The sequence below is a fragment of the Balaenoptera acutorostrata genome, chromosome 9, assembly GCF_949987535.1.
Source record: "Balaenoptera acutorostrata chromosome 9, mBalAcu1.1, whole genome shotgun sequence".
Taxonomy (NCBI): Eukaryota; Metazoa; Chordata; class Mammalia; order Artiodactyla; family Balaenopteridae; genus Balaenoptera; species Balaenoptera acutorostrata.
The window spans coordinates 26,218,850-26,243,474 of record NC_080072.1 but is presented as its reverse complement, the minus strand read 5'-3'; the positions used below and the strand labels follow the sequence as shown (position 1 = coordinate 26,243,474).

General features: G+C 44.5%; 1 protein-coding gene across 1 annotated transcript in view; it reads left to right on the top strand.

Moving 5' to 3' along the window:
• Positions 1-24,625, top strand: part of KIAA1549L (KIAA1549 like) — a 137,478-nt gene that overhangs the window by 90,674 nt on the left and 22,179 nt on the right. The window contains exons 17-18 of the mRNA XM_057553246.1: positions 12,170-12,520; positions 24,255-24,352. Of these exons, the coding sequence (XP_057409229.1) occupies positions 12,170-12,520; positions 24,255-24,352 (449 nt within the window). The remainder of the gene's footprint in view (positions 1-12,169; positions 12,521-24,254; positions 24,353-24,625) is intronic.

Sequence of the window (24,625 nt, the reverse complement as noted above, 5' to 3'; positions counted from 1 at the left end):
AAAGAACTGAGTTCGGAGAGCTTCCGGGTTGGTGAACACGTGGAGTTTGGGGAGAGTGGCACCCTCAGAGAGCATGGAAACTCCTTGCCCTTCCCCATAACTTGCCCTATGCCTCTCTTCCATCTGGCTATTCTTGATTTATATCTTTTAATAATAAACCAGAAATCTAGTACGTAAAATGTTTCTCTGAGTTCTCTGAGCCATTACAGCCGAACCTGAGGAGGGAGTCGTTGGAAACTCCAATCTATAGCTGATTGGTCAGAAGCACAGGTGACAACCTGGACTTGCGACTGGCATCTGAAGTGGTTGGTGGGGTGGGGTGGGGGTCAGTCTGGTGGAACTGAGCTCTTAACCTGTGGAATCTGATACTCTCTCCAGGTAGAATCAGAATTGAGTTGAACTGTAGGATGCCCAGCTGATGTCCAAGAACTGGATGTGTGGGGAAAAACTCACACAATGGTGATCAGAATTGTACACACTAAAGAGAGGATTGTATTGCTCAAAGAGTGCCTTTCTCCAGCATGATGGGGCTGGAGAAGGGCTTTGTAAAGGGTGCCTGAGACCTTCCCCCCGTTGCCCCGACACAGGCCAGACTTCCAAAGGTGACCTCTAAGAGCATGCTTTGCCAAACCCGGGGTTGCCAGTGGTTCTAACTTGGTAAATGTGACTTGCTCAGTAATTGAATTTCCACTGCTCTGTGGAGGGCAGCAGGTCATGGGGGAGAAAGAGAAGAGGATGGAGCCGGTTCCTGAGACGCCTGCTTCAGGATGAAGATGTTTTGCTTTGGGAGCAGTGAGTAAAGCTGAGACTTGTCCATTTGCTGAGGACGTTGGACACCTTCTTTTACCCTTGATTGTCCATCCCCATAATTTCAGTGTAATTCTGGGTCACTCTTTGGAAGATGAGAAAGAAAAAGAATGTCCCTCTTTCTTTAGAAATCTATGAGAGACCCTGTAAGGTTTTTCTACTCACCTGAGACAGAAATAGCATGCTGTTTTCATGTCCCTGTAGCTTGGAAGTGATTGTGGGTCATCCTTTGGAAGGCAATCAGAGTGAAACTTGAAATTTTGCTGAGATTTTTAACAAATTCTTTTTGTACAACCTGTCGCAGAAGAGAAATCATTAACCATTATTTTGAACCCCCCTACCTGTTCTGAGGGATACCAATCTCCCTCTATTGTCAGAGAAGGTTTTGAGATGTAGGCTCAGGAGGAAGCTGACCCTGTGTCGTGATAGTTCTTCTCCTCACAGGGGAAGTGAAAACTCCCTGAACTTTGGTTTCCACAAGTGGCTTTGTAAATGTCTCTGCTTACTCAGTGACAAGCAGCACTTGCAGTGGGGCTGTAATAGCCAGAGCAGACATTGAACGGAGAGAAGCAGTAGTTTTGTGTTGCCCAAGGGACCCTGTTGGTGGAGAGAAAGATGGTCATGGAGCCAGATCAGTTCATCATGGCCATATGGCCCAGAGATGTATCTTGCTGAAACCCACACTTGATCTTGGGGCTCTTGCTGTGAAGATGCAGAATTTGCTCACAATCTGTTCTCCATGTTAGATAGAGCTGTGATTGGCACTGAGTTGACAATCAGGGCTTTGGGGCAAATTTTAGAGAGAACCTTCAAATTTTTGTGCTTCAGAAATGAAGTGCCTGGGTGGGGCAAAGTGCTGTTGCACACACTTGTGTGTCCTGGAAAGTATGACCTTGTAAGACATCTGTCCACTTTGGGGCTCATAACTCAAGAAATTCTAGAATAAATGGCTTCCAGAGTCCTTCATCCTTCCTCTTCAATTCCATTCTAGATAAGACTGCCTAATTCATTTTAGACATTTGGAATTGTCTTTTACTGTTAAAGACTTTTGAGCAGAAATTCTCCAGGCTTCTTTTAAGATTAATTTCCATCCATTCATTCATTCAGTAAGCATTTATTAAAGTTCTACTATTTGCCATTCTGGGATGCAACAGGACACATGACAAAGTCCCTGCCCTCATGACACTTATATTCCAGCAAGGGGAACAGATAACAAACATGTAAGCCCATAGATATACAGCACAATGTCAGAAACGCTATGGAGGGACACAAAGCAGGGCAAGGCGATGGAATATTGAATATAGAAGAACGTAGAAAATATAGAATATCAGGAGGTGCTCTTCATAGGTTGACCAAAGTAGGGCTCTCTGGGGAAGTGACTTCTGAGCAGGGACCTGAAGTGAGGAAGCCAGCCAGGCTGACCCCCAGGGGAAGAGCATTCTGGGCAGAAGGTATAGCAAGTTGAAGGGCCCAGAGGAAGAGGCGTGCTTGAGGAGCTCAGAGAACATCAAGAGACCATGTAACAAGATGCCCTTTCTTGGTAAAGGGTCTCAGCTCTGACTCCTTCCCTATATCCCCACATGTCACTATCTGCAAGTCCTATCAGCCCTCTTCCAAAATGCATCTTGAACTTAGCTGCATCGTCTTTGTCCATGAGCACCCTAATCCAAGCCCCTGCCATGTCTCTTCTTGCCTGGATTATTACAAGAGCCTTCTAACTGACCTCCCATAAATTCCAATCACATTTCAACCCTGCTTAAATTTCTTCAACACTTTCCCATTGCCCTTTGAAGACAGTCCAGCCTTCTTACCATGGCCTTCAAGACCCTACATGATCTGGCCCCTGCCTGCCTCTCCAGCCCCATCTCCTGACAGCTGGAGCTTCAACCACATGGTCCATGTATTTATTAGTCAGCTCGGACTGCCATCACAAAGTACCACAGACCTGATGACTTAAAGCAACTGACATTTATTTTCTCACAGTTCTGGAGGCTGGAAGCCTGAGATCAAGGTGTTGGCAGGGTGGCTTCCTTTTGAGGGCCGTGAGGGAAGGATCTGTTCCAGGTCTCTCTCCTTGGCTTCTAGCTGGCCGTCTTCTCCCTATCTTCACATTGCCTTCCCTCTGTACAGGTCTGTTTCCAAATTTCCTCTTCTTATAAGGATGCCAGTCATATTGAATTAGGGCCCACTCTAATGACCTCATTTTAACTTATCTCTGTAAAGACCCTATCACCAAATACAGTCATAGTTAGGACTTCAACATAGGAATTTGTGGGGTCAGGGTAGGGGTGGGGACACAATTCAGCCCATAACAGTTACTTTTCTCTTACTCAAATACTGTAAGCTTTTCCCCATCTCAGGACTTTTCATAAGCTTTCCTATGATCTTCACAGGGCCACCCCATTTTCGTTCAGGTCTCCATAAATGTCACCTCTTCAGAGAGGCCTTCCCTACCATCCCCATCAAACCAGCTATGATGCCAAGCCATGTTGTTTGTTTCATTAAGCCAAATTTATATATGATAACGTGTACGGGTCTTTAGTGTACAATTGGATGAGCTTTGACAAATGTATACACCCTTGTAACCACCAGTGCAATCAAAATGTAGAACATTTTCATCACCTCCGGAAAGTTGCCTCATTTCTCTTTTCAGCCAGTCTTTACCACCACGACCTCAAATGGCAACCACTTTTCTGATATCCACTATCATAGTTTTACCTGTTCTTGAACTTCATGTAAATGGAATTATTCAGTATGTACTCTTTTGTGTATGACTTCTCTTTTTTTTTATAGCTATATTTTTCTTCCCTCTCTTTGTTTTGCCAAATGCTATTTAAGTTTATTTATTTATTTATTTATTTTATTTATGGCTGTGTTGGGTCTTCGTTTCTGTGCGAGGGCTTTCTCTAGTTGTGGCAAGCGGGGGCCACTCTTCATCGCAGTGCGCGGGCCTCTCACTATCACGGCCTCTCTTGTTGCGGAGCACAGACTCCAGACGCGCAGGCTCAGTAATTGTGGCTCACGGGCCCAGTTGCTCCGCGGCATGTGGGATCTTCCCAGATCAGGGCTCGAACCCGTGTCCCCTGCATTGGCAGGCAGATTCTCAACCACTGCGCCACCAGGGAAGCCCTGTCTGACTTCTCTTGCTCAAAATTTATCTATGTTTTTGCATGTATCAGTAGTTTATTTTTTTGTTACTGAGTACTATTCCATTGTATGAATATACCACTATTTATCCATCATCCTATTGTTGGACATTTGGGTTGTTTCCAGTTTGGAGCTACTAGAAAAAAACTGCTGTAAACATTTTCGCATATAGGTTTTGTGAACATATGTACTGTAGTCTAAATGTGTGTGTCCCCCTAAAATTCAAACTTTGAAATTCTAACCCCCATTTGTTGGTATTAGGAGGTGGGGCCTTGGGGAGGCGATCAGGTCGTGAGTGTGGAATCCATGAATGGGATTAGCGCCCTTATAAAAGAGATTCCCCCAAAGCAACCTCGCCCCTTCCTGTATGTGAGGATACAGTGAGGAGTGTGCATCCTGGAAGAGGGCCCTCACCCAGCCACGCTGGCACCCTTGGACTTCCAACCTCCAGGACTGTGAGAAATCAATTTCTGTTGTTTATAACCCACCCAGTTTGTGTTATTTTATTCTAGCCGCCGGAGCAGACTAAGACAATATGTTTTTATTTATCTTGGATAAAGATGTAGGAGTGGAATTTCTGGGTCCCAATGTAGGTGTATGTTTGACTTTTTAAGAAACTACAAACAGGTTTACAAACTATTTATGCTGTTTACCTTCTCATCAGCATTTGTGACAGTTCTAGTCCTACTCCTCAATCTCACCAACATTTGTGATTAATCTTTTTAATTTTAGCCATTCCAGTGAATGTGAAATGATATAATTTCCCTAATTACTCATGATGTTGAGCACTTCTTCGTACATTTATTGAACATTTATGTACCTTACTTAATGAGGTGTCTATTCAAGCCTTTTGCCCAATTTTTAAATGACGTTGTCATTTTGTTATTTATTTTTAGGAATTCCTTATATAATTTGGATACAAATCCTAATATTTCTCCTGGTTGGTGGCTTGTCTTTTCATTACTTGTCTGATAAAAAAAAAAAAAAGCTGGTTTTTAATTTTGATGTAGTCTTAGGGCTACAGAATGTGTTCTAGGACCAGGCAATATGATGGAATATTTTCCAGAAAGAAGATAATTAGGGTTCCTAGCAGGGCTACAATTTCCTTCAAGTTTGTTCCCATGGTGTGTCAAAGAGAAGCTGAAGGCACATGAATACTTAGCCACTGTGTGGGCCTTCCTAGGTGTGCGAGACAGGTGTGCTCTTTTAAACAACGTTGAAAGGATCGCAGATGTTTACTTTGTCTGGTGGGCACCATAAAGCTCAAGCCCAGAGGCCCGTGTGTTCGGGTATGGAGAAGAAATGACCTTAAATTCTTCTAAATTCCTGTGGCCTTTGCTGCTGAGGATACTTAGATTACCAGCTCAGGTCTTTGGTCTCTTTAATCAATAGAAATTGATAAGAGACCAGACTAGGAATTCAGGCAAGGCTTTCTTGGGACTCGCCCTTGTGCAGGAGGGCGTGAAGACAAGAAACATGTGCCTTGCTCACTCCCTGAGGTGGCGGGGGCTGAGCTGGTTCCTTAAATGGGGTGAGGGTGAGGGCGGATCCAATGGGTCAGGCATGAGGTGTAGCTTAGGTGGCCTGCCTACCCCGTTGGTGGTGCTGTGTGCAGGGATCATCCGCAGTACCCTGCTTTTGCTCCTGGCACCTCAGAAATGGTTTGTGTCCTTTTTGTATCTTATTGTTCATCATTTGCCCCAACTGCACATGTGTGTAGTTATTTTTAGTCCCTTATAGTTTCTTTGTATTCTGTTGCTGGAGATGTTTGTCCAGGTGCAAGCACTGCTGCAAAGATTACCAGGTCTCAGCCTAGATCACTTACACCATAAGTATCCAAAATCTTAAATATGGGCCTTTCCTCTAACCCAGTAATTCCACTTCTAGGAATTTAACCTAAGGCTAAATTTATGGTTATATGCGAAATTTTAATCACAATATACATATGTCAGCTTTGTTTCTATGGTAAAATATTGAGAGACCACCTAAAATAGTGGATGGTTAAAAATAGGTTGTAGGGACTTCCCTGGTGGCACAGTGGTTAAGAATCCACCTGCCAATGCAGGGGACAAGGGTTCGAGCCCTGGTCCGGGAAGATCCCCCATGCCGCAGAGCAACTAAGCCCATGCGCCACAACTACTGAGCCTGCGCTCTAGAGCCCGCGAGCCACAACTACTGAGCCCATGTGCCACAACTGCTGAAAACTGCACGCCTAGAGCCCATGCTCTATAACAAGAGAAGCCACCACAATGAGAAGCCTGTGCACCACAACGAAGAGTAGCCCCCGCTCGCCGCAGCTAGAGAAAGCCCGCACGCAGCAACGAAGACCCAATGTAGCCAAAAATAAGTAAATAAATTAAAATAAATAAATAAATAAATTTTTAAAAAGTAGGTTGAAAACTCGATATAGCAGAATGCTATGAACTCTTTTAAGGTTATTTCCTATAAATACATATTTTTATTGACAGATATTTATTTGTAATATTGTATAAAAGATTTCCAAATATTATATATAATTCCATTATATATTTGTAAATCCATATATATTCATATATATAGGAGGATTTTTATATAATGGGACGTTCAATTTATATATATTTATAAAATATATATGTGTGTGATTATTCTGTTTATAAAATCATGACCCAGATGGCTCTGAGAAAGTATCTAAACTCAAAAGAATTATGTCGACAAAAGTAGATTTTAAATACTTCTACTTCTTTACTCATATTTTCACATATTGATACAAGAAAACTATCGTCATGCGCAGTAATACTTTTTCAACTTCCTTAATTCCTTTCCCATTCACATGCTTTATTGCTGCTTTTGCATCTCTCTCCAAAATCCCACTAAAAATATCCTGCCGCCCACTCCCCTTCTGCCTCATTGCCCTCCCCCACTTCCTATTCTCCATCACGAAAGCCAGAGAATCTTGTGGCAAGTGGTGAACTCTCCTTGGAAGAGGAGGAGGGAGAAACTGACGTGGGCCAAGTCAGCATTCTTTGTAGCTGCCTGGGGTGGGGTGATGGGTGAGGTGGGGGAGTAGAGAGGAGAGTGTCGGTAATGTGCCGCCATTCATAATCTTCATCTTATTTCATATGCATAGAAAACATCTGGAAGGGCATGCACAAAGGTCAAAATGTTAACATTAGTTATTTCTGGTGGTAGGATTAGAATGGATTTTAATTTTCTTCCTTTCGCTTATCTGTGTTTTCTAATTTTCTACCATGAACAGACATTCCCTGATTAATTTTTTAGAATTTTTATTGAAGTATATCTTGATCAATTTATGAAAATCATTTTAAAAAAGAAGTTCCCCAGTGCTTCTCTGGAGTATGAGGTTGGAGAGGCTAGTATGATAAACTCCAAGTTAAGGAGGTTTAAAAATATATTCTCTGTCCCAGATACACCACTGACATTTGTACCCAAGCCAGCCATCAGTCAACACTGGGAGATGTGTCTTTGTGCCTGTCTCCCTCTTTTTGTCAAATAAAAGCAAAAGGTATTTTCAAAATTGTACAAGTTAGGAAGAAGGACTTGGAGCAGGTTAGGCCAGTTGACACATACGCCTTATCTGGAAAATGGGTACAACCATACGGCCCTCAGGGATTGGTGAGGGACCACAAGTGGAAAACCCAGCACAGGGCTAGCATATCACAGGTCCTCAAGTAACTTTGACCACCTGCTCTGTTCAGTTCTTTTGCTTAACAGGCAATTACTGGTTTCAGCTTTGGGCTAAGCTCTGAATTGGAGGCTGTGGATATAACAAAAAGACACTGACCCAGCCTTAAAGGAACCCCCAGCCTGTGGGGAGGAGGAGATAATATGGGAGTGTCTGCCAGACCCTCTTCTAAGTGCTTGATATTTGCATATTGATGCTTTACATCCTTATAGTAATCAATAAGGTAGATTTTCTCAATTATTATTTTATAGTCTGTCCTCCTGGTCACAGATATCTGTTCGTCCCTCTGCCAGAGCCAATATATGTGGTACGGTAATGGACTTGTTTATGTATGTGGTGAGTAAGAGCTTGGGTGCTGGGAATCAGGCTCTCTGGGTTCAAAATGCAGCTCCATCAATTATGGGCAACATATTTGATCTTTCAATGCCTCAGTGTCTTCATCTGTAAAATAAGGATAGGCATAGTTGTGCCTCATAGATTACTGTAAGGAAAAAATGGATCTATATAAGGCACTTATAACAGTGTCTAGCACATAAGCTATTAGTAAATGTTAGCTGCTGTTATTATTGTTATTTGTCTCCTTCTATAGACTGGGAGCTCTTTGAGGGCTGGGACACTATCTTATTTATTGTTGTATCTGCAGATCCCAACCCAGGGCCAAGCACAGGGTTGAAATCAATGATTATCTGTTAAGTAAAAGAACAAACTTATCACTACTCATATATTGATATTTTGAGGTAGGGAAGGAGGTGATACAGAGGTGGGGGAGGGATTCCCCTTATGAGTGGACATCAGATGCCCCCCAGGCACGATGATTGTAGGAGGAATCTGGGCTCTCTTAGAGCAGATAGCATATCCAAGAAATCAACCTAAATCACAGTAAATGTGAGAACCAGAAGGGACTTCCCCGGACCATGGTTAACACTCCCATTTTTCAGGTGAGGAGCCTGAGGCCTAGGGAATTCACGTGCCTCGCCTGTGGCTCTGCAGTGTTGTGGGAAATCTGTTAGGGAATGAGGGCTCTTTATCTTAACCTCAAATTCTTTCTACTCCATGGGCAATTGACAGAATTTTTTATTTTGGTTCAATTTCACAAAGCTTTCTTGAATGCCAAGTGTCATGTGCTAAGTTCATGAGAGACAAGTGAAATGGGCTCAGAGAGCGTCCAGACTTGCTCAAGATTAAATAAGCAAATCAAGTGTGAAGAGGGGAAATCCCAGGATATAATGAGAGCTCATCTTGTTTCCATCTATAGATATCAGGAGGCTAAAAAAGCAAGTGAGAAGAGTGGGAAAAGAGGAGTTCTTTAGCACCAACCTGTTGAGGTCATACTTGGGTTATGACTCTGGCCCTCCAGTTAAAGGGAGCCCCCTGCCCACGCAAAACGAAAACTCGGGGCGGGGGGAAGTGCAGGTTGATTTCCGTTGGGGTGTTACGGGGTAGATGCAATGGGATTCTGGAGAATGTCTCCACCTCCCCAGCCAAGATAATATCTTCCCTGAGCCTTACCCAGAGAACCCCTCCCCGAACTCAGTACAGCCCCACCCCAGGGCTCCTGGGAGAATGGGTGAGTAGGAAGTTGTTGCTAAGAAATATATTTTTGCCCTGCTGAAGTCACAACTATAAATTCACATAATAATCGATCCACCAGTATGACTGGAAATGCATAGCCCAGCTCAGGTGTGGGAAAAATCATAGCCCTCCTCAGCACCATTAATCTTCCACCTGGGAGTAGTTTAGCACTAGGCATCCATTATTTATCCGGGAGACTGGGGATGTGAGGAGGAAGGGCCGTGTGTGGGTAGCAACCAGCATCGACAGGGAACTGTGAGAGGTAACGGGGTGCAGCAAGATGTGCAAGGGACAGGAGCTGGGAGAGCAAGGCTCTCCTTGGGTGGACCTTGGGTGGTCACTTTACCTTGGGTAAGTCACTTAACCGCTCTGGCCTTGAGTTTCTCATCCGTAAAATGGGGCTTAAATTAAATGGTCTCCTAAAGTCCCTTCCGGCTCTGAAATTCCATTCAGAATGTTCTAAGCGTTGTAAGAAAGTTTTTTTCAGAAGTTGCATTCACTATCCTAGAAGGTATCACTGGGAGCACGTTTCCTGGGGAGCAATTTCAAGCCTTTCCCTAAAGAACCCCGATGCATAAGGGCCCTGGGGCGTCCCCAGCCCAGGGTCTGGGGGCATACACCCAGGCATGAAATGTCTTTGAGCTCTTGTTTATTATTATGAAGGTAATTTTGCACTCTACTCCATAATCTATTCTTGTATGCGTTAGTATAAAAATAGTATTTTGAATTACTGTTGATGTATGTTGATAAATCTAGACTTGCAGGTCCACAGAGAATCTTGTCTTTTGATCTTGAACTATAGCCAAGCCCTAATTCTGTGTGATAAGATTACAGGAAATGTCTAATTTCTTTTTTCATGCTTTCTGTATTTTTCCTTTCTTCTCTAATGCACGTGTATTAATACCAAAGAAAAGTACATAAATGTTTAAAACATGAAAAATAATGTAGTTCTGACCTTCCACATCTAGATTTTAAGGAGGGAAGGGGTCCCTTTAATGAATGGGTTCCCTGTTGACATTTTCTTGCTGTGCTCATTCCTATATGTCCGAGTGCTTGATCCGTGAGAAATAACGTGTGGTTGAATGAATAAAAGTAATAATAATGACAATTATGATAACGACAAAAGCTACTATTACTGTGTTTTTACCATGTGCTGCTGTTCTAAACTCTTTACCTCTATCATCTTGTTCAGTCCTTACAAAACCCTTTGAGGCAGGTCTTATTATTATCCTCATTTTACAGATGAGGAAACTGAAACGTCAAAAAGTTAAGTAACTGTCCTGGTTGGAACATCTTTTCTGCCCTTTTACCTTCTCGGATCGCCTTTTAGATCTGGTCGTTGCTGCAGCATCTGCCCTGCACGGTAGCAGCTTGACTGTGTTACCCTAACAGTTCCTCATCTCTTGGCTTTGCCCTGAGGCTTCTCTGCACTATTCTGTGGGATACCTGTGGGACCCCATTCTGCCCACCTGGCTCCTGCACAGATCTCAGAGTGCAAGGACAGTCTCTGGAGGGTCATTGACTCATTCCTCAGAGGGTCCCCAGAGGGATTAAGCCTCTGTGGCCCACAGCAATCATTAACTCAGTACCGCACTCTTGACTGGCTTTTCTTCCTTCCCCAGTTTACTCATTCTAGGCCCCCAGTCCCCAGGAATTCTTTTCCAAAATGAATTATCTGTATATAAATGTATGTCTCAGGTTCTGCTTTTTGGGGCAACCTAAGCTAAGACATTGCCCAAAGTCACACAGCAGGTAAGCTGTGAAACCCAGGTAGGAAAATATTCACTCCGTGTAAAATAATTATAAGCACCCAGAACCAGGATATAAATATATAAATCTTTTTAAAGGGGCATGTGTGCACGGAAGAGGAGTGTACACACAAAATCAGATAGGTTTAGGAATGGAATAACTACGCCAAATGTAAATGGACTTTTTTGATTTTTTTCCCTCTTGCTTATCTGTATTGTCTAACTTTCCTAAAGTGACAGCTGTTTCTTGTGTCATGGATGGAGAGCAGGGTGGCAAACTGATCTATGCCAGTTTATTCACACAGAACCCTCAGGTTCTTTTAGCAGATAGTGGTAGCCATGGACATACTTGAAGTGGACATGGGTTAACTAGTCTCTGCAACCTCACTATCATGTTATCACAAAAGCAAGTCTCAGACCAAAATCTGCCACACATGCAGACTTATTAAATAAGCATTCATTAGCAGGCAAACATAAGACAGTCCAGGCAACCTGCTCTGGAAGCTGATCAAGTCCTAGCTCTCTGCCCATCTGAGTACTGCAACTGCTCCCCGAATGGAAGGTTCACTGGAAGAAGGCAGAAGAACATTCTAGAGCAGTGGGTCTCAAACTTGAGCAGGCATCAGAATCTCCTGGAGGGCTTGTTAAGGCACCGACTGCTGGGCCCTGACCCCAGAGCTCCTGACTCAGGGGGTACTACGCTTTGAGGTCTGGTTTTGTTATCCTCTCTGATAACTGGCATCAGGCAACCAGCAATTCCCTCAATGGCTGGGGCACAGGACCATTTAGGGGGTTAGTCTATGGTCTAGAACACCAGCCCCTCGGGTGTAGACTACAAGATGCTCTAGATTCTTTTACCTAAAAGGCCTCAGGGTGGAGAATGTCTCTGAAAGGTTTTAGAGGATACCACTAATGTCATCAATGAAAAGCCATTTCTCATCCTCATTATGCTAATTAGCAAAGCCTGATGCATTCCTTAAGGTCCAGAAAACTGAAGTTCACAGAGATAGTTGTGTGTGTTCACATAGCTGACATGCTAGCTGACTACCCCTGTAGTGTGAATGCCTGGAGAGGGCGCCGAGGGTCTAATATAAATTAGCACAAATGCCTAATAACACGCGCCTAAACAGAACGTTTTAGAGTAAATTACAGACATCATTAATGGGAAGGAAAGTTCATTAACAAATCGATGGGCATTTGTTTGGTCCCACAGACTGAGCCTGAAATCATAGAGGAAACCAATATCGACAGAGTGAATGAGCCCCGGGGCTACGCCCGGTCGAGGCAGGTGAAAGGCCACTCGGAGACCTCCACGCTGAGCTCGCAGCCCTCCATCGACGAGGTCCGGCAACAGATGCACATGCTGCTGGAGGAGGCCTTCAGCCTGGCATCCGCAGGACACGCAGGCCAGAGCCGGCACCCAGAGGCCTATGGCTCCACCCAGCACCTACCCTACTCCGAGGTGGTGACCAGCGCTCCTGGGACCATGACGCGGCCCCGGGCTGGAGTGCAGTGGGTGCCGACCTACCGCCCAGAAATGTACCAGTACAGTCTGCCCCGGCCGGTAAGTCAGACATTCCTCCGCGTGCCTGCCCTCATCAGGTCAGCCCCGGCCAGGGTGTTCTGACAGGGGTTTCAGAGCGGGGACTTTCCTGATGAGCCACCTTGGGATTTGGAAACGAACTTTGCTGGGCTTTCACACGTCCTCCAGCCAGGATCCAAGCCTAAGCCTTTTAATCCTGTGGACACAGACACACAGGAAACCCTTATGTCCGACCGTAATATGTTTTAGAATGACTTCCCTTTTTTATCCCTCCTGTGAAGGGCTGACCTCACTCTTCATGCACTGGTTGTTTTCTACAACCCCACGTTTAAAGGCCCTGGTTTAAATGTCAGAACGTGTTGCAGAGCCCCATGTTAGGGGCCCGTGTAGCCTGGTGGCTCCCAGCAGAGGCTTTGGAGGAGGGTGCCTTGACTTTGAATCCCAGCTGACTTTGTAACCTGGGGACTTAAATTTTCTACAGGTAAAGTAAACAGGTAAGAAAAATAACTGATATCCTAGGGTGGTTGTAAAGATTAACTAAGTTGATATACATGAGGTACTAGAAAAATGCCAGGCACCCAGTACATGCCATAGAAGTTTCAGCCATGATTATCTCATTAAGTAGTAACTGTACTTCAGTATCTGAGAAAGCATCCAATGACTAAAAGCTTCCATGATTTAAACAACCATTTTAATTAGTTTGCATGTAATTAGTTCATCACCATAGCATCTACAGATATCTTTTTAAAAAGACAGTTTTATAAGCCACAGACCATAATGGACAATGCTTTGTATATGTATAGATTCCACTCTTGTAATACTTCATGCCCTATCCCCAAGGGCTACTCATTAATAGAGCTTTATAAATTGTCGTTGTGATACGTAATTACCCAATAAAAGCTAACATTTATAGAGTGCTTCACTGTTACTAGGTACTGATCTAAGTGTCATGTGTATGTTAACTCATTTATTTAGTGCTTACTACAAGCCTCTGAGACAGGTACTAGTTTACTAGTTTTATCCCTATTTTACAGATGAAGAAACTGAGGTTACACAGCTTGTTCAAGTCACACAACCAGGAAGGGGCAGAGCCAGGACCCAAAGCCAGGCCATCTGGTGACAGAGCCCATGTTCTCAACCTGCCTTGTGCTGTTACATTGTCTCTCCATCGTATTATTTCTTTCATTTTCAGTAGACTATTCGGGATACCTATGGGCTTGTGGAGCCTTTTGATAACTCCAACCACCACCCCCCCCTACAAAGCACACACTACAGTGGCACTTAATAAACTGCTGTTATGCTATGTAACTACCTAATCTACACACTATTGTGAATTTCCTTATTCTTTGCTCCAGATTCCTCCTGACCAGGTCCCTGAGATGTCTCCCCTTCACACTTCTCCTAATCCCCTCAGTCTCTCTTTCTGTCGGAGCCCTCTCTTTGAATGTCAGTCTCTGGCCCAGCCTTTCCCTGTTGATAAAACTCTGTCAGGAGAGACCAAAGTTTATTTCAAACTGAGCCTTTGGGGCAGGGACACTTGTGCTTGAATGCGGTCATCATCACTGCAAGGGTTTGTCCTTAAGTCGGCAGGTGCAGAATTTCTGTTTTGTCTGTTCACTCCAGGGTGATCAGATCATGCTGATTAAACTCACAAAAACTACTTTATTATTAAGAATATTAACTTACAAACCTGCAGTGAGATGCTGAATGATCAGGTGGGCCAGAATACTTGTTTCCTGGTCTTTCCTGTTAATGGTCTTTCGTTAAGTAAAAGCCAATTCAGGGGAAGTATGACATTATCAGAAGGAGAACTGGTCGGTATTGGAGTCAACTTCCTCAGTCTGTAATATGCAAACCCAGAGAACATAGTCAATAAAGGAAATAGAGTGAATGTGGGACATCTTTTTTCGCATCCCATTTTCTGAGATATGGGTAGAATAAAATGCAAAATTCTTAATATAATGTTTAAGTTAAAATAGAAGACTTTGGGGCAATGCCCAGATCTCAGGAATAGGAGTTTGCCTCTGCCATCACGGAACTTTTCTGAATCTGTTCAAGAAGCACTGCCTTCCAGAAAAGTGTCAGCAACTCTGGGGCCACCACTGGCCATGCTCCCATCAGATGAGATTCCAAATATCCTTTTTTCAGAAAGAGTTAGAAAAATGCTCACTGAGCCTGGCCAATCTGTTACTTTAAAATACTTTCCCATGACAGTCGTATTATAGTTTCCACAATTACAGTTTTCTTAACTAATTGCCCATTAAATTGGTACTCTTCTTTATGGGGAAAGAAGGGATTTTCTCACTGAGATTTAGAAAACACTCTAATCTTACCACATTTATACCTACCTCTTAAAGTGGCTGTCCCCTGGGGAGAGTTACCTGTATCCATTCTATACTGATCCACACTGACTTCAGTGTCATTGGCTCATTCTTCCTGATTCCAGACATTGCCCATGTCCCCGAATTTTCCCTCAGCCCAGAGTGGAATGGCACTCGCCAGCTGAATGACCTTAGCCAGTGATCATAACTCTGAGTCTCAGATCCCTCAGCCATAGAGTGGTGGCGAGAAGAGGGCTGCAGTGAGGAAGGGATGGTAATTCGTGTAAAATGCTCAGCTCGGTCCTGGCGTTTAGTAAGCACCTAACACATGTTAGCGGGTGTTAATCAGAGGGCTTCCTATGGAGCCTAACACATCAAAGTACGGGATAAATGGTAGTCATTGTTATAAAAATATTCTCTTCTTTTCCCTGGGTTCCACTAGCTATCTCCCTTTCCCTGACAGTTCTGAGATTACATCTTCTTTTCCTTCTACTCTGTTACATTCTTTTAAGAGCATGCTCTGTGCTCAGGGAAGCTTCACTTCTGCTTAAAGATGATTCTCAGGAATGACGGGCCCCTCTAGCTGGAGGCCAGATTCTGGGAATCTGTGAAGAGATCTGGGTTTCAGAGAGAAAAACTTAAATAACCGGGTTGAGTGTTCCAGTGACAGGCAAGAAGATGCCACAACCCACAACCATATGCCTCAATTTAACAAAACCATCTAAAAATGTCATTGTGGGAATATGAAAACTTGGATGGTTCTGTTTGTTATAATTCAGGGTTGGCAGTTGTGCCAGGAAGGGCAGAAACATTAGCATCATATACTTAAAAAAATGAAGCCACCAAAAAATGGAAATGGACTGAGAAATAACACAGCAGAGAGATGGGCCGTCAAACTGAACAACAGCAAAGGCAGTTCTTTCGTTATTAAGGTTTCCTTTTGCCAACAAAAAATGAGGTCCTTATTTTAATGAAAAGAGAAATGGCTAGCAATACACAGTAGCAGTGATGATTCTTAACCCAAGTTCTTGCCAAGCCCTCTGTGCTATGATAATGTGGAAATCAATGGACAGGGTGGCAATTTAGAATGATAACTGTGATTACTTTTCAGCTTCCAAAAAGGAAGCACTCTGAGCTCTGCTGTAGGATAGTGGGAAGCTGGTGGTTCTAAATGCACTTGGCCAGGCTGATGGCATTTACATCGTGGAGAAGGTTACTGCTGGCAGCTGGGGATTTCTGCACTGCAGTTCAGGAGACGCTTGATCATATTTTACCCCTTGAATCTGGGAGGTAATTGGACTTGACACCTAATGACCAATCCAATTTTGCTAGCAGCCGTAATGAGTCTGTGCCAAGAGGAATGAAAATATCCTGCGGCCTTCCTGTTGGTGTCGGGGATTCCGAGAAAGGGATCTGGGTGAAAGCAGCTTCCCCACTAGAGGCCTTACAGATGCAACTAATAGTAATAATAATAGCACAATACCAGCTGCCCTCTCTTGCGCTCCCGCCCGCCGTATACAGGACATTAAGTTAAGTGCTACTATCTCTTCTGATCTAACACCCACCCTATGAAGTCAACATTACTATCCCTGTGTACTCCATGGGAAACTGAGGCCGGGGGAAGTGAAGAACCTTGCCCAAGGTGACACAGCTCTAAAGGGCAGAATGGGGTTAGAACTCAGGGCTATCTAACTTCAAAGCCCATGCTCTTTCCACCCTCTGGCCAGGTGAGCCAGAGGATGTCCTAGCCTCTGATGAGAATTCAAATATCCTAAACTTCAGAGTGTGATCTTATAAGGAAGCTTATCCAGTTTGATGGGATTTTGTCCATTCCTATCATTGCCCCTTGTAGGAGAGACATCTCCATTAGGATGGAATTGAGAATATTACAGCCCGTTTTCCTCCTCTCCCCTCAAAAACAAAGCAAAACAAAACCAAAAACCCCGTTCTGAAACCTTCATTAATGATGAGATATGCAGGCATATCAGGCAGGAGTTTGCATCCACCCCAACACTTGGCTTCAAGAAATGTTGCATTTCTTGTGTTTCTCCAAATCAAATTTGAATCTGTTCTGAGCTCCCATCTGGCCGAGTTTGGTGGGGCAGGAAAGGAAGGGGGGAGGGGGAATGGGAATCCAATGTCAGTTATTGCACAAAAGTCATTGGCAGCTTGCTGAAGGTGGAACAATGGGAGAGGGTCTACCCCAAGCAGTGTGGATGGGTGCTCAAGGATGGAGGGAACCCACCAAACCGAGAAGGTATCTGGAGACTGAAAAGTGAGGCAGGTAGCTCCATATAATCAATGGATCAGTGTATTATAGGGTAACTTACATACAGGGTAGGATGGAGCAGATGTCGATCCAGAAGCATTCACAGCTGCACTCCACACCACAGAGGGGCCACTGGGACAATTTTACAGTTAACCTGGGGTATGGGGGTACATGCTTGGAGACAGGGAGTGCGTTCCTACGTCAAGACTTATGGTGGGTAATTAGTCTTGTGGGTGCGGGGACTACATCATGAAGGTCTTTATCATTGTTTGGAGAGTAACAGAGCATAGAGGCCCCCTGGACCTAATGGTCATTAAATAATATCTATTAACTACGAAGCCCTTGACGGCAGAGAAGTGATTTACCACACAGTACAGTCTTGGGTAGGGTCAGTGGAAGGACAGCAGGAACTGAACGGGTCCAAGATGGCATCAGTTATGCTAGCAGCCAGACAATGGAGCGTTGCCCAGCTCCCAGGAGTCCACAAAGGTAGGTCGCTCTGTATGTATTACCTGGGACATCCTGGGCTGGGGCTCTTTGCCTTTGGACTGCCCCAAGGAAGCCCCCCTTGAAAACCGACAGGGTACCCAGCGTCTGGCAAATGCACACCCCTCTAAGCTTAATCATTCGAGTGAGTAAGAACCAGTTTGTACAGGAAGGCTGCGTGGAAAGGGAGAGAGGGAGGTAGGAGAAGGAGTATGTATCTCAGCTCACAAACTCAGGCATGCAAGACATGTCAGTTTATTTTCCTGTAATCTTCTAGCGCCAAAGGCTCAGTCTCAGTTCAGGGTTTCCCTCTCCATCTCTGATTAAAGCTTAGTGTGCGTGTGGGGAGGGGGAGGGGGAGCTAAATGGTGCAAAGCATGGTCAGGGTGGGGAGGAGGCTTCAGTACTTCGTCCCAGTTTGCTCTCATCTAACGACTCTGGCTGATGTCCCAGAGAGGTGCTTGTTTCCATCTAGTCTGCAGGTGTTAGTCCAGGTAGAGCACAGCTGTATCCTGGTCCTCCTGCTTTCAAGCTCTCTCCAGATCCCTCCTTCCCCTCCTCCCATGCTTGAGCCTTCTCTCTCCCTCTCTCTCTGCCTCTCCCCTCTCCCCCTCTCTCTTTCACGTGCACGCGTGCGCACACACACACACACACCCTTGCCCCTCTCCCCTCTCTAGCATCTTCCTTATATTTATTCTCTCCTCCACCTCCCCATCCCCCTGTGCTTCCAGATTGAGGCGGGACACAGAGCCGCTTCTCCAGACCTTAGATCAGCATCTAAGCTCTCCTCTTCTTCCTAACCTAAGGGTGTTTAGAGGGCAGAGTGGTCTAAAAGTACCTCACTTCTTCCAAATCTCTTGTTTTGGCATCAGCCTTCAGTCTTGAGTGCTCTAAGGGCTTAGGTTTTTGATATTCAAAATCCTAAATTCTTGCAATTCAATAGCTTGGACTTTTGAAATGCCAGTAAGAGTTGGCTCTTGGGCCATCTTTAGTGGGGGTGGCCTTCCTTCCCTGGGGCAGGAAGGTATGATGCCCTCACTGCTTGGGGCAGGGGAAGGGCCCTGGATTCAAGGAACCATGGTGGCAAAGTCTTGGTTACTACAATTACTACTATATCAAAATATTATCTTGTCTCAAAAGGAAGAGAATATCATTTATTGAGTACCCACTATGTGCCAAATGTCATAGTAACATATAAAATGAGTCTTCTAAACAGCCTTTGAAATGGGGGTGTGATTCTGTTACTTTCATCACCTAACGAGAAAACAGACACAGAGAAGGTAAGTTACTCGAGGTCAAGCAGCTGGTAAAGATCAAGCCAGGCTTCAACTCCAGTTTTTTGTTTGTTCGTTTTTGTTTTTTTTAAATTGGAGTATTGTTGTTTTACAATGTTGTGTTAGTTTCTGCTGTACAACAAAGTGAATCAGATCCAGTTTTGTCTGACTCCAAACCCCTGCCCTCTGCATCACGCCACCCTTAGCTCAGAATTGCGAGATAGCACCCTTAACTGGCTATGTGATTTTGGACAAGTCAATTCACCTCTCCGGGCTTCCGTATCTCCCTGTGTTAAGGTAAGAGGTGTGGTCTCCTGCTAGTTCCAGCTTGAACCTTCTATGATTCCCAGGCCCTGGAAGCCTCAGTGTTGCTCCATCAGTAACTCCTGGTGAACTGACAGATCAAGATAAGCACTGGTTTTCACCACGGGGTCAGTCTTCAATTACAGTGCCCTCTGTTTTCAACTAAATAAGAACTATCCGCTGGAAGATTCTACTTTGTGCACCAGGACGTAAAGTTATTTGTAGCTGCATGCAGACTTAGACACTCGTTATGCCCGGAGCAGTACTCGCAGAGTCAGCACCTTGCGGTGGAAGGGGCACCTTGCGGTGGAACCCAGCATTGTCGGCAGGAATGGAGAGGTTGGCACATTCGCTCTGACCTGAGGCTGACTTGCTGTCACAGGACAAGGGCCTCCAATGAGGGTGGGTGGCTTTGGCCTGTTGTTCCTCATGCCCCCACCAGTGCGAAGCCTGCGACCCCTGACCTGTTCCTCCAGCTGCAGCCTGCCCCTTTGACTTGTCACCCCTCTAGTGCTACCCCTGGAGGTTGATCTTCCCCCTCTGGATGGATGCACATGCACAAGGAGGGTCCAGCACACAGTGGGTCTCACCGGGGCTCATTCTCCACTGGGTTTGCTAGAAAGAATGGCCCTGCCCCACCCCCTCGCCCCCTGCCCAGGGACATCAGGACTGGAACTTTGAGAAAACGGTGGTCACCTTCCCTTCTACTTTTACAACCAAACCTCTGAGCCCAAAGAGTGGCCTATTCTATTCTCACATCCAGGCTCCTTCCACCTCAGAGACCTGAGAGCTATTTATAAAGACTGCCTGCAGTTCTGAGTGCCTGATCTCCTTTCTAGCCAGAGGACAGGGATCCCAAAAGATGGTGTCCTTGGGCGCCAGACTGGGCCCCTCACGGCCACTGCCACAGAACTGGAAACTTGGAACTAGGTAACAGTTTTGAGCAATAGCTTCTAGTGGGATCCTAGTCACAAAGCAGCCCGCAGGGAGCCAGGTTCCAAACACATGGAAAGGGGAGCCAGAATGCGAATCCAGGAGGACTTAGAACTATGGGGAAACCGCACAGGGGAAGGTAGGAAGACACTGCTGGGGGGATTTTCCTCAGCCATTAGCACAGGGCACAGTAGTCTTTCTGCTTTTTATGTGGTCTCTGTGGCTGCAGGGAGCCCCGAGGATACAGACCAAAGGAGACCTTGATCTCCTGTGTAGTCTTGCTTTGTACCTGGAAAAATCATCCGAAGAACGAAATTCCCTTGGTACTTGTCAAAAGTTCAGAACTTTCAATCAATTCTTTTGTGAACTGTTACAAGACAGACAGACATAAAATGCATTTTCTTGGCTGGAAAACTGTGTTGACTACAGAATAAGCCTTCCAAGAACCAGGGATAAAAATAAGTTGTCTGTCTCCTCTACTGATATCATGAGAGGCCAGGAGAGAAGAGGGGCTATACTCCCCTTTCTCTATTTTGGGAAAGGCATACCCTTACTTGTTGGTTTGTTGATAATAATGGAATGCAAGCTGGAAGGACCTCCGGGACAATGATTTTCAAACTCTGTAAAACCATAGGGTTCAGGGAGGTCCCCAGGGTGTCATCATGCAGGTAAGCAAAGGGCCAAAGTCACCTAGGCATCCCTACCCCCAACTTCAACCTGAGCAGTTCTGCTTTAATCTGTTTATGTATTCGGGTCATGTCAGAATGGTTTCATGGCTAAAGAAATGTTTGTTTGGAAGCTCATGAACTACTCCAATGCCGTATTTCACAAGGAAAACCAAAAACAGAAAAATGAGATGCAGAGAGACTGAAGGACATGTCCACAGAATGTGAATGGCTGAATCAAGATGAGAGCCTGGGTCTCCTGACTCCTGGTTCACTCAACATTCATTCAACAAATAGTTATATAGCACTACTAGGTGCAAAGCACTTTGCTTGGTAAGGTGGGAGAGCCAGGATGAGAAAGATATGCTTACTGAACCCCAAGGAGCTTAGGATCCAGTGGAGTTTAAGATTTTGGTTCCCTGAATACTACCTTAGCATACATACTGGGTTGGCCACAAAACATCTTATGGAACATCTTACGGAAAAACCCAAACGAACTTTTTGGCCAACCCAATAGTTTACTGATGCTAAAAAGGAAAATGCAGCATGGTGATGTAGCTTTCCATATTGATTCAGCCAGTACCTCTAGATTTGGGCAAATGTTTTTTTCATTCTTGTTCTGGAAAATTACTGTTGCTGATACATTTCTAGGTTTACAGTTATTTTCTTTGAGCACTTTGCATACCATGGTCTTCTGGGTGCTGTTGAAAAGTCATCTGTCAGTCTAAGTGTCATCCCTTTATGGGTGATATGCCTTTTTTTCCTCTGGCTGCTTTTAAGACCCTCTCTTTGTCTTTGGTATTCTACCATTTCACTACAGTGTATGTAGGTGTGTATTTTGTTTTATTTATCCTTCTTGTTATATATTGTACTTCCTAAAATGATTAATTAATTTATTTCTATCAGTTCTGGAAAATTCTTAGTCATTGCTTCTTCAAATATTGTTTCTTCTTTCTCCAACTTTTCTCCTTTGGGACTTTGATTAACTGCATGTTAGACCTTCTTATTCCATCCTCTATATCTTTTACTTCTCTTTTATATTTTCTATCTTTTTTTTAATCCATTTAATGAGTTTCTTTTTATTTTTTTTTGAATTTTTGAATTTTAGTTTATGTTTTTATACAGCAGGTTCTTATTAGTCATCGTGGTACATATATACAATGAAATATTACTCAGCCATAAAAAGGAACAAAATTGGGTCATTTGTTGAGACATATTTTCTATCTTCTTGTCTCTTTGTGTTTCATCCTTAGTAATCTCAATTCCATTTTCTAGTTTATTATTTCTTTCCATCTGTGATAAATCTGTTACTTAATTCGCCTATATTGAGTGTTTTATTTCAGTAATTTTTTCACTTCTAAAAGTTCTATTTGTTCTTTTTCAAATCTGCTAGATCATTTCTGATAATGTTTCCATCTGGTCAGTTATTTTCTTTTTTTTTTTTAATTTTTTATTTATTATTTATTTATTATGTTTATTTTTGGCTGTGTTGGGTCCTCGTTTCTGTGTGAGGGCCCTCTCCAGTTGCGGCGAGTGGGGGCCACTCTTCATCGCGGTGCGCGGGCCTCTCACCATCGCGGCCTCTCCTGTTGCAGAGCAGAGGCTCCAGACGCCCAGGCTCAGCAGTTGTGGCTCACGGGCCCAGCCGCTCCGCGGCATGTGGGATCTTCCCAGACCAGGGCTTGAACCCATGTCCCCTGCATCGGCAGGCAGGTTCCCAACCACTGCGCCACCAGGGAAGCCCCCAGTTATTTTCTTAAAACATTTCTTAACTTGTTACTTTCTGTTTTGTATCTGGAAATTTCAAACTCTAAAGTCCTTTAAAGTCTAAATTTGTTGTTTTTTTCTAACTTTCACTTATGTTTTCTGATATTTGATTATGAGCTCCTTTTTGCTTCATTTCAATCTGTGCCAATCCTGAGAGCCTAGATTAGGAATATCTCTTCCAAAGAGGATTTACAATTGCTTCTGCCTGAGCCTGGGAGCACTACCAACCTTCCTCCCTGGGAGGAGCCAATGTTAGCCCCTTCCAGGTTGGCTGTAAGGGTCTCAGTTTCACCTGCCTCACCTTGCCCTATCCCAGGCTTGATCTCTTAATTGATTACCAATATGGCATTTGTTTTCCAGGCAATCCCACCTTTCATATTTGTTTACTACTTATTGTTTCTACCTCTGATTTCAGCTCACAGTTTTTATTTTAGTTTGCTGAGATGTGAGAGGGATGGGGTGGGTAGTGGGTGGAGTCCTTAAGATTTTCCTTACATCCTGCAATTCCTTCATGCATTAAAAGCCATGTTTTATCCAGGATCTACTTGTTATTTACTGGGTAGGCCCTTATGAGTAGGTAGTCTGCCATAATGCTGGAGGGAGAAGCCCTCATTTGGTTTAAAGAATCCTGTTTATGGATTCTCTCTGCTGCTACTTTCTGTCTGGATGCCTTCAGGTTTAAAGCCCTATGATCTTGTTCCTCAGGAGATCTGGCAGGCCTTGATACCTAAAGAAAAAAATGAATGAGAAGCACAAGCCAATCTTTGTCTTCGCAGAGAGCATTTCTAGATTTTCTCCTGCTCAAAGAGGCTGTGGCCTGGCTGTCTGGTCCTGTCTCTGACCATTTTCCTTTTCTCCCCTCCTGTGTTGATTAAAGTCTTCACTTTTGTGGCATTTCTGATCCCTTATCTTTGAATAGTGCTTTATAGATCGCAAAGTACTTACACATACACTCTCTTGCCTGATCTTCTTTGCACCCACTCCCTCTGAGCAAGGTATCCTTGTCCCCATTTCAGAAGAAGACACTGAGGCCCAGAGAGGTCACCTGACTTGCTTAGGGACATAAAGTCTATTCATCAGCAAATTAGGGCCTCTACCGATCCTTCCTGACTCCAGTGCTTTCCCCCACTAAACCCACTTTCCATGAGTGAGAAAGTAAACACAATCAATGATTCATTCCTTATCTAATATTTATTGCTCATCCATGATATAACAGGCACTGTTCCAGGCATGAGGATGCAGCTGAGAACAAATCCCTTGCCCTCATTACAGTCTAGTTTGTGGCAGATAATAAATAAGCAATGATATAACACCAGAGTGACAACTGCTATGCCAAAAAATAAAACAGAATATGGAGACAGAGTAAATGGGGCTCGCAGGGAATATGGGGCTGGATGAAGGAAATGAAGGAAGGAGCCATGGAAAGGGCTGGGAGAGAAGCATCCCAGGGGGAAGGAGCAGCATGTACAAAGCCCGAGGCAGGAAAGAACTTGGCAGATTCTAAGAACAACTGAAGGACTCTGTGACTGCAGTGGCCCAGCCAAGGGGAGAATGGTGGCAGATGAGATAGAAGAGCGGGCCGGGGAACATGTTAAGGGAGATCGAAGGGGAAAGTTTGAGAAAAGAAGGAAAGTCTAACCCTCGGAAGTTTGCTTCCCTTTTAGGTAAGAAGAACCTGTGTGTTGATGGGCACCGGGTTTTAACACATCTCCCTTTATTCGCTCGTCTCTTTCACAGGCCTACAGGTTTTCCCAGCTTCCTGAAATGGTCATGGGCTCTCCCCCTCCACCTGTGCCTCCGCGGACTGGCCCAGTGGCTGTCGCTTCTCTCAGGCGGTAACACATTCCTTTCTTTGCCTTGTTTGGAATATTTGCAGAGGATTTGGTCCTGTGTGCCCCGCCCTGACAGATTTCCTTCCTGCCCTGCCCCATTCAGGGTGCATCACCTGTACAGACAACCATGTGCCTGGGGCACCCCAAGTACCATGAAGGAAGGAAGTGGGGGCCACAGAGGGTTGACCTACTCTCTTACCATTGAAAACTGAAAGTCCTGTAGAACCCACAACTGAAAAAACCCAAGGTCAACTGCCCCATACCTTGACCTTGAGC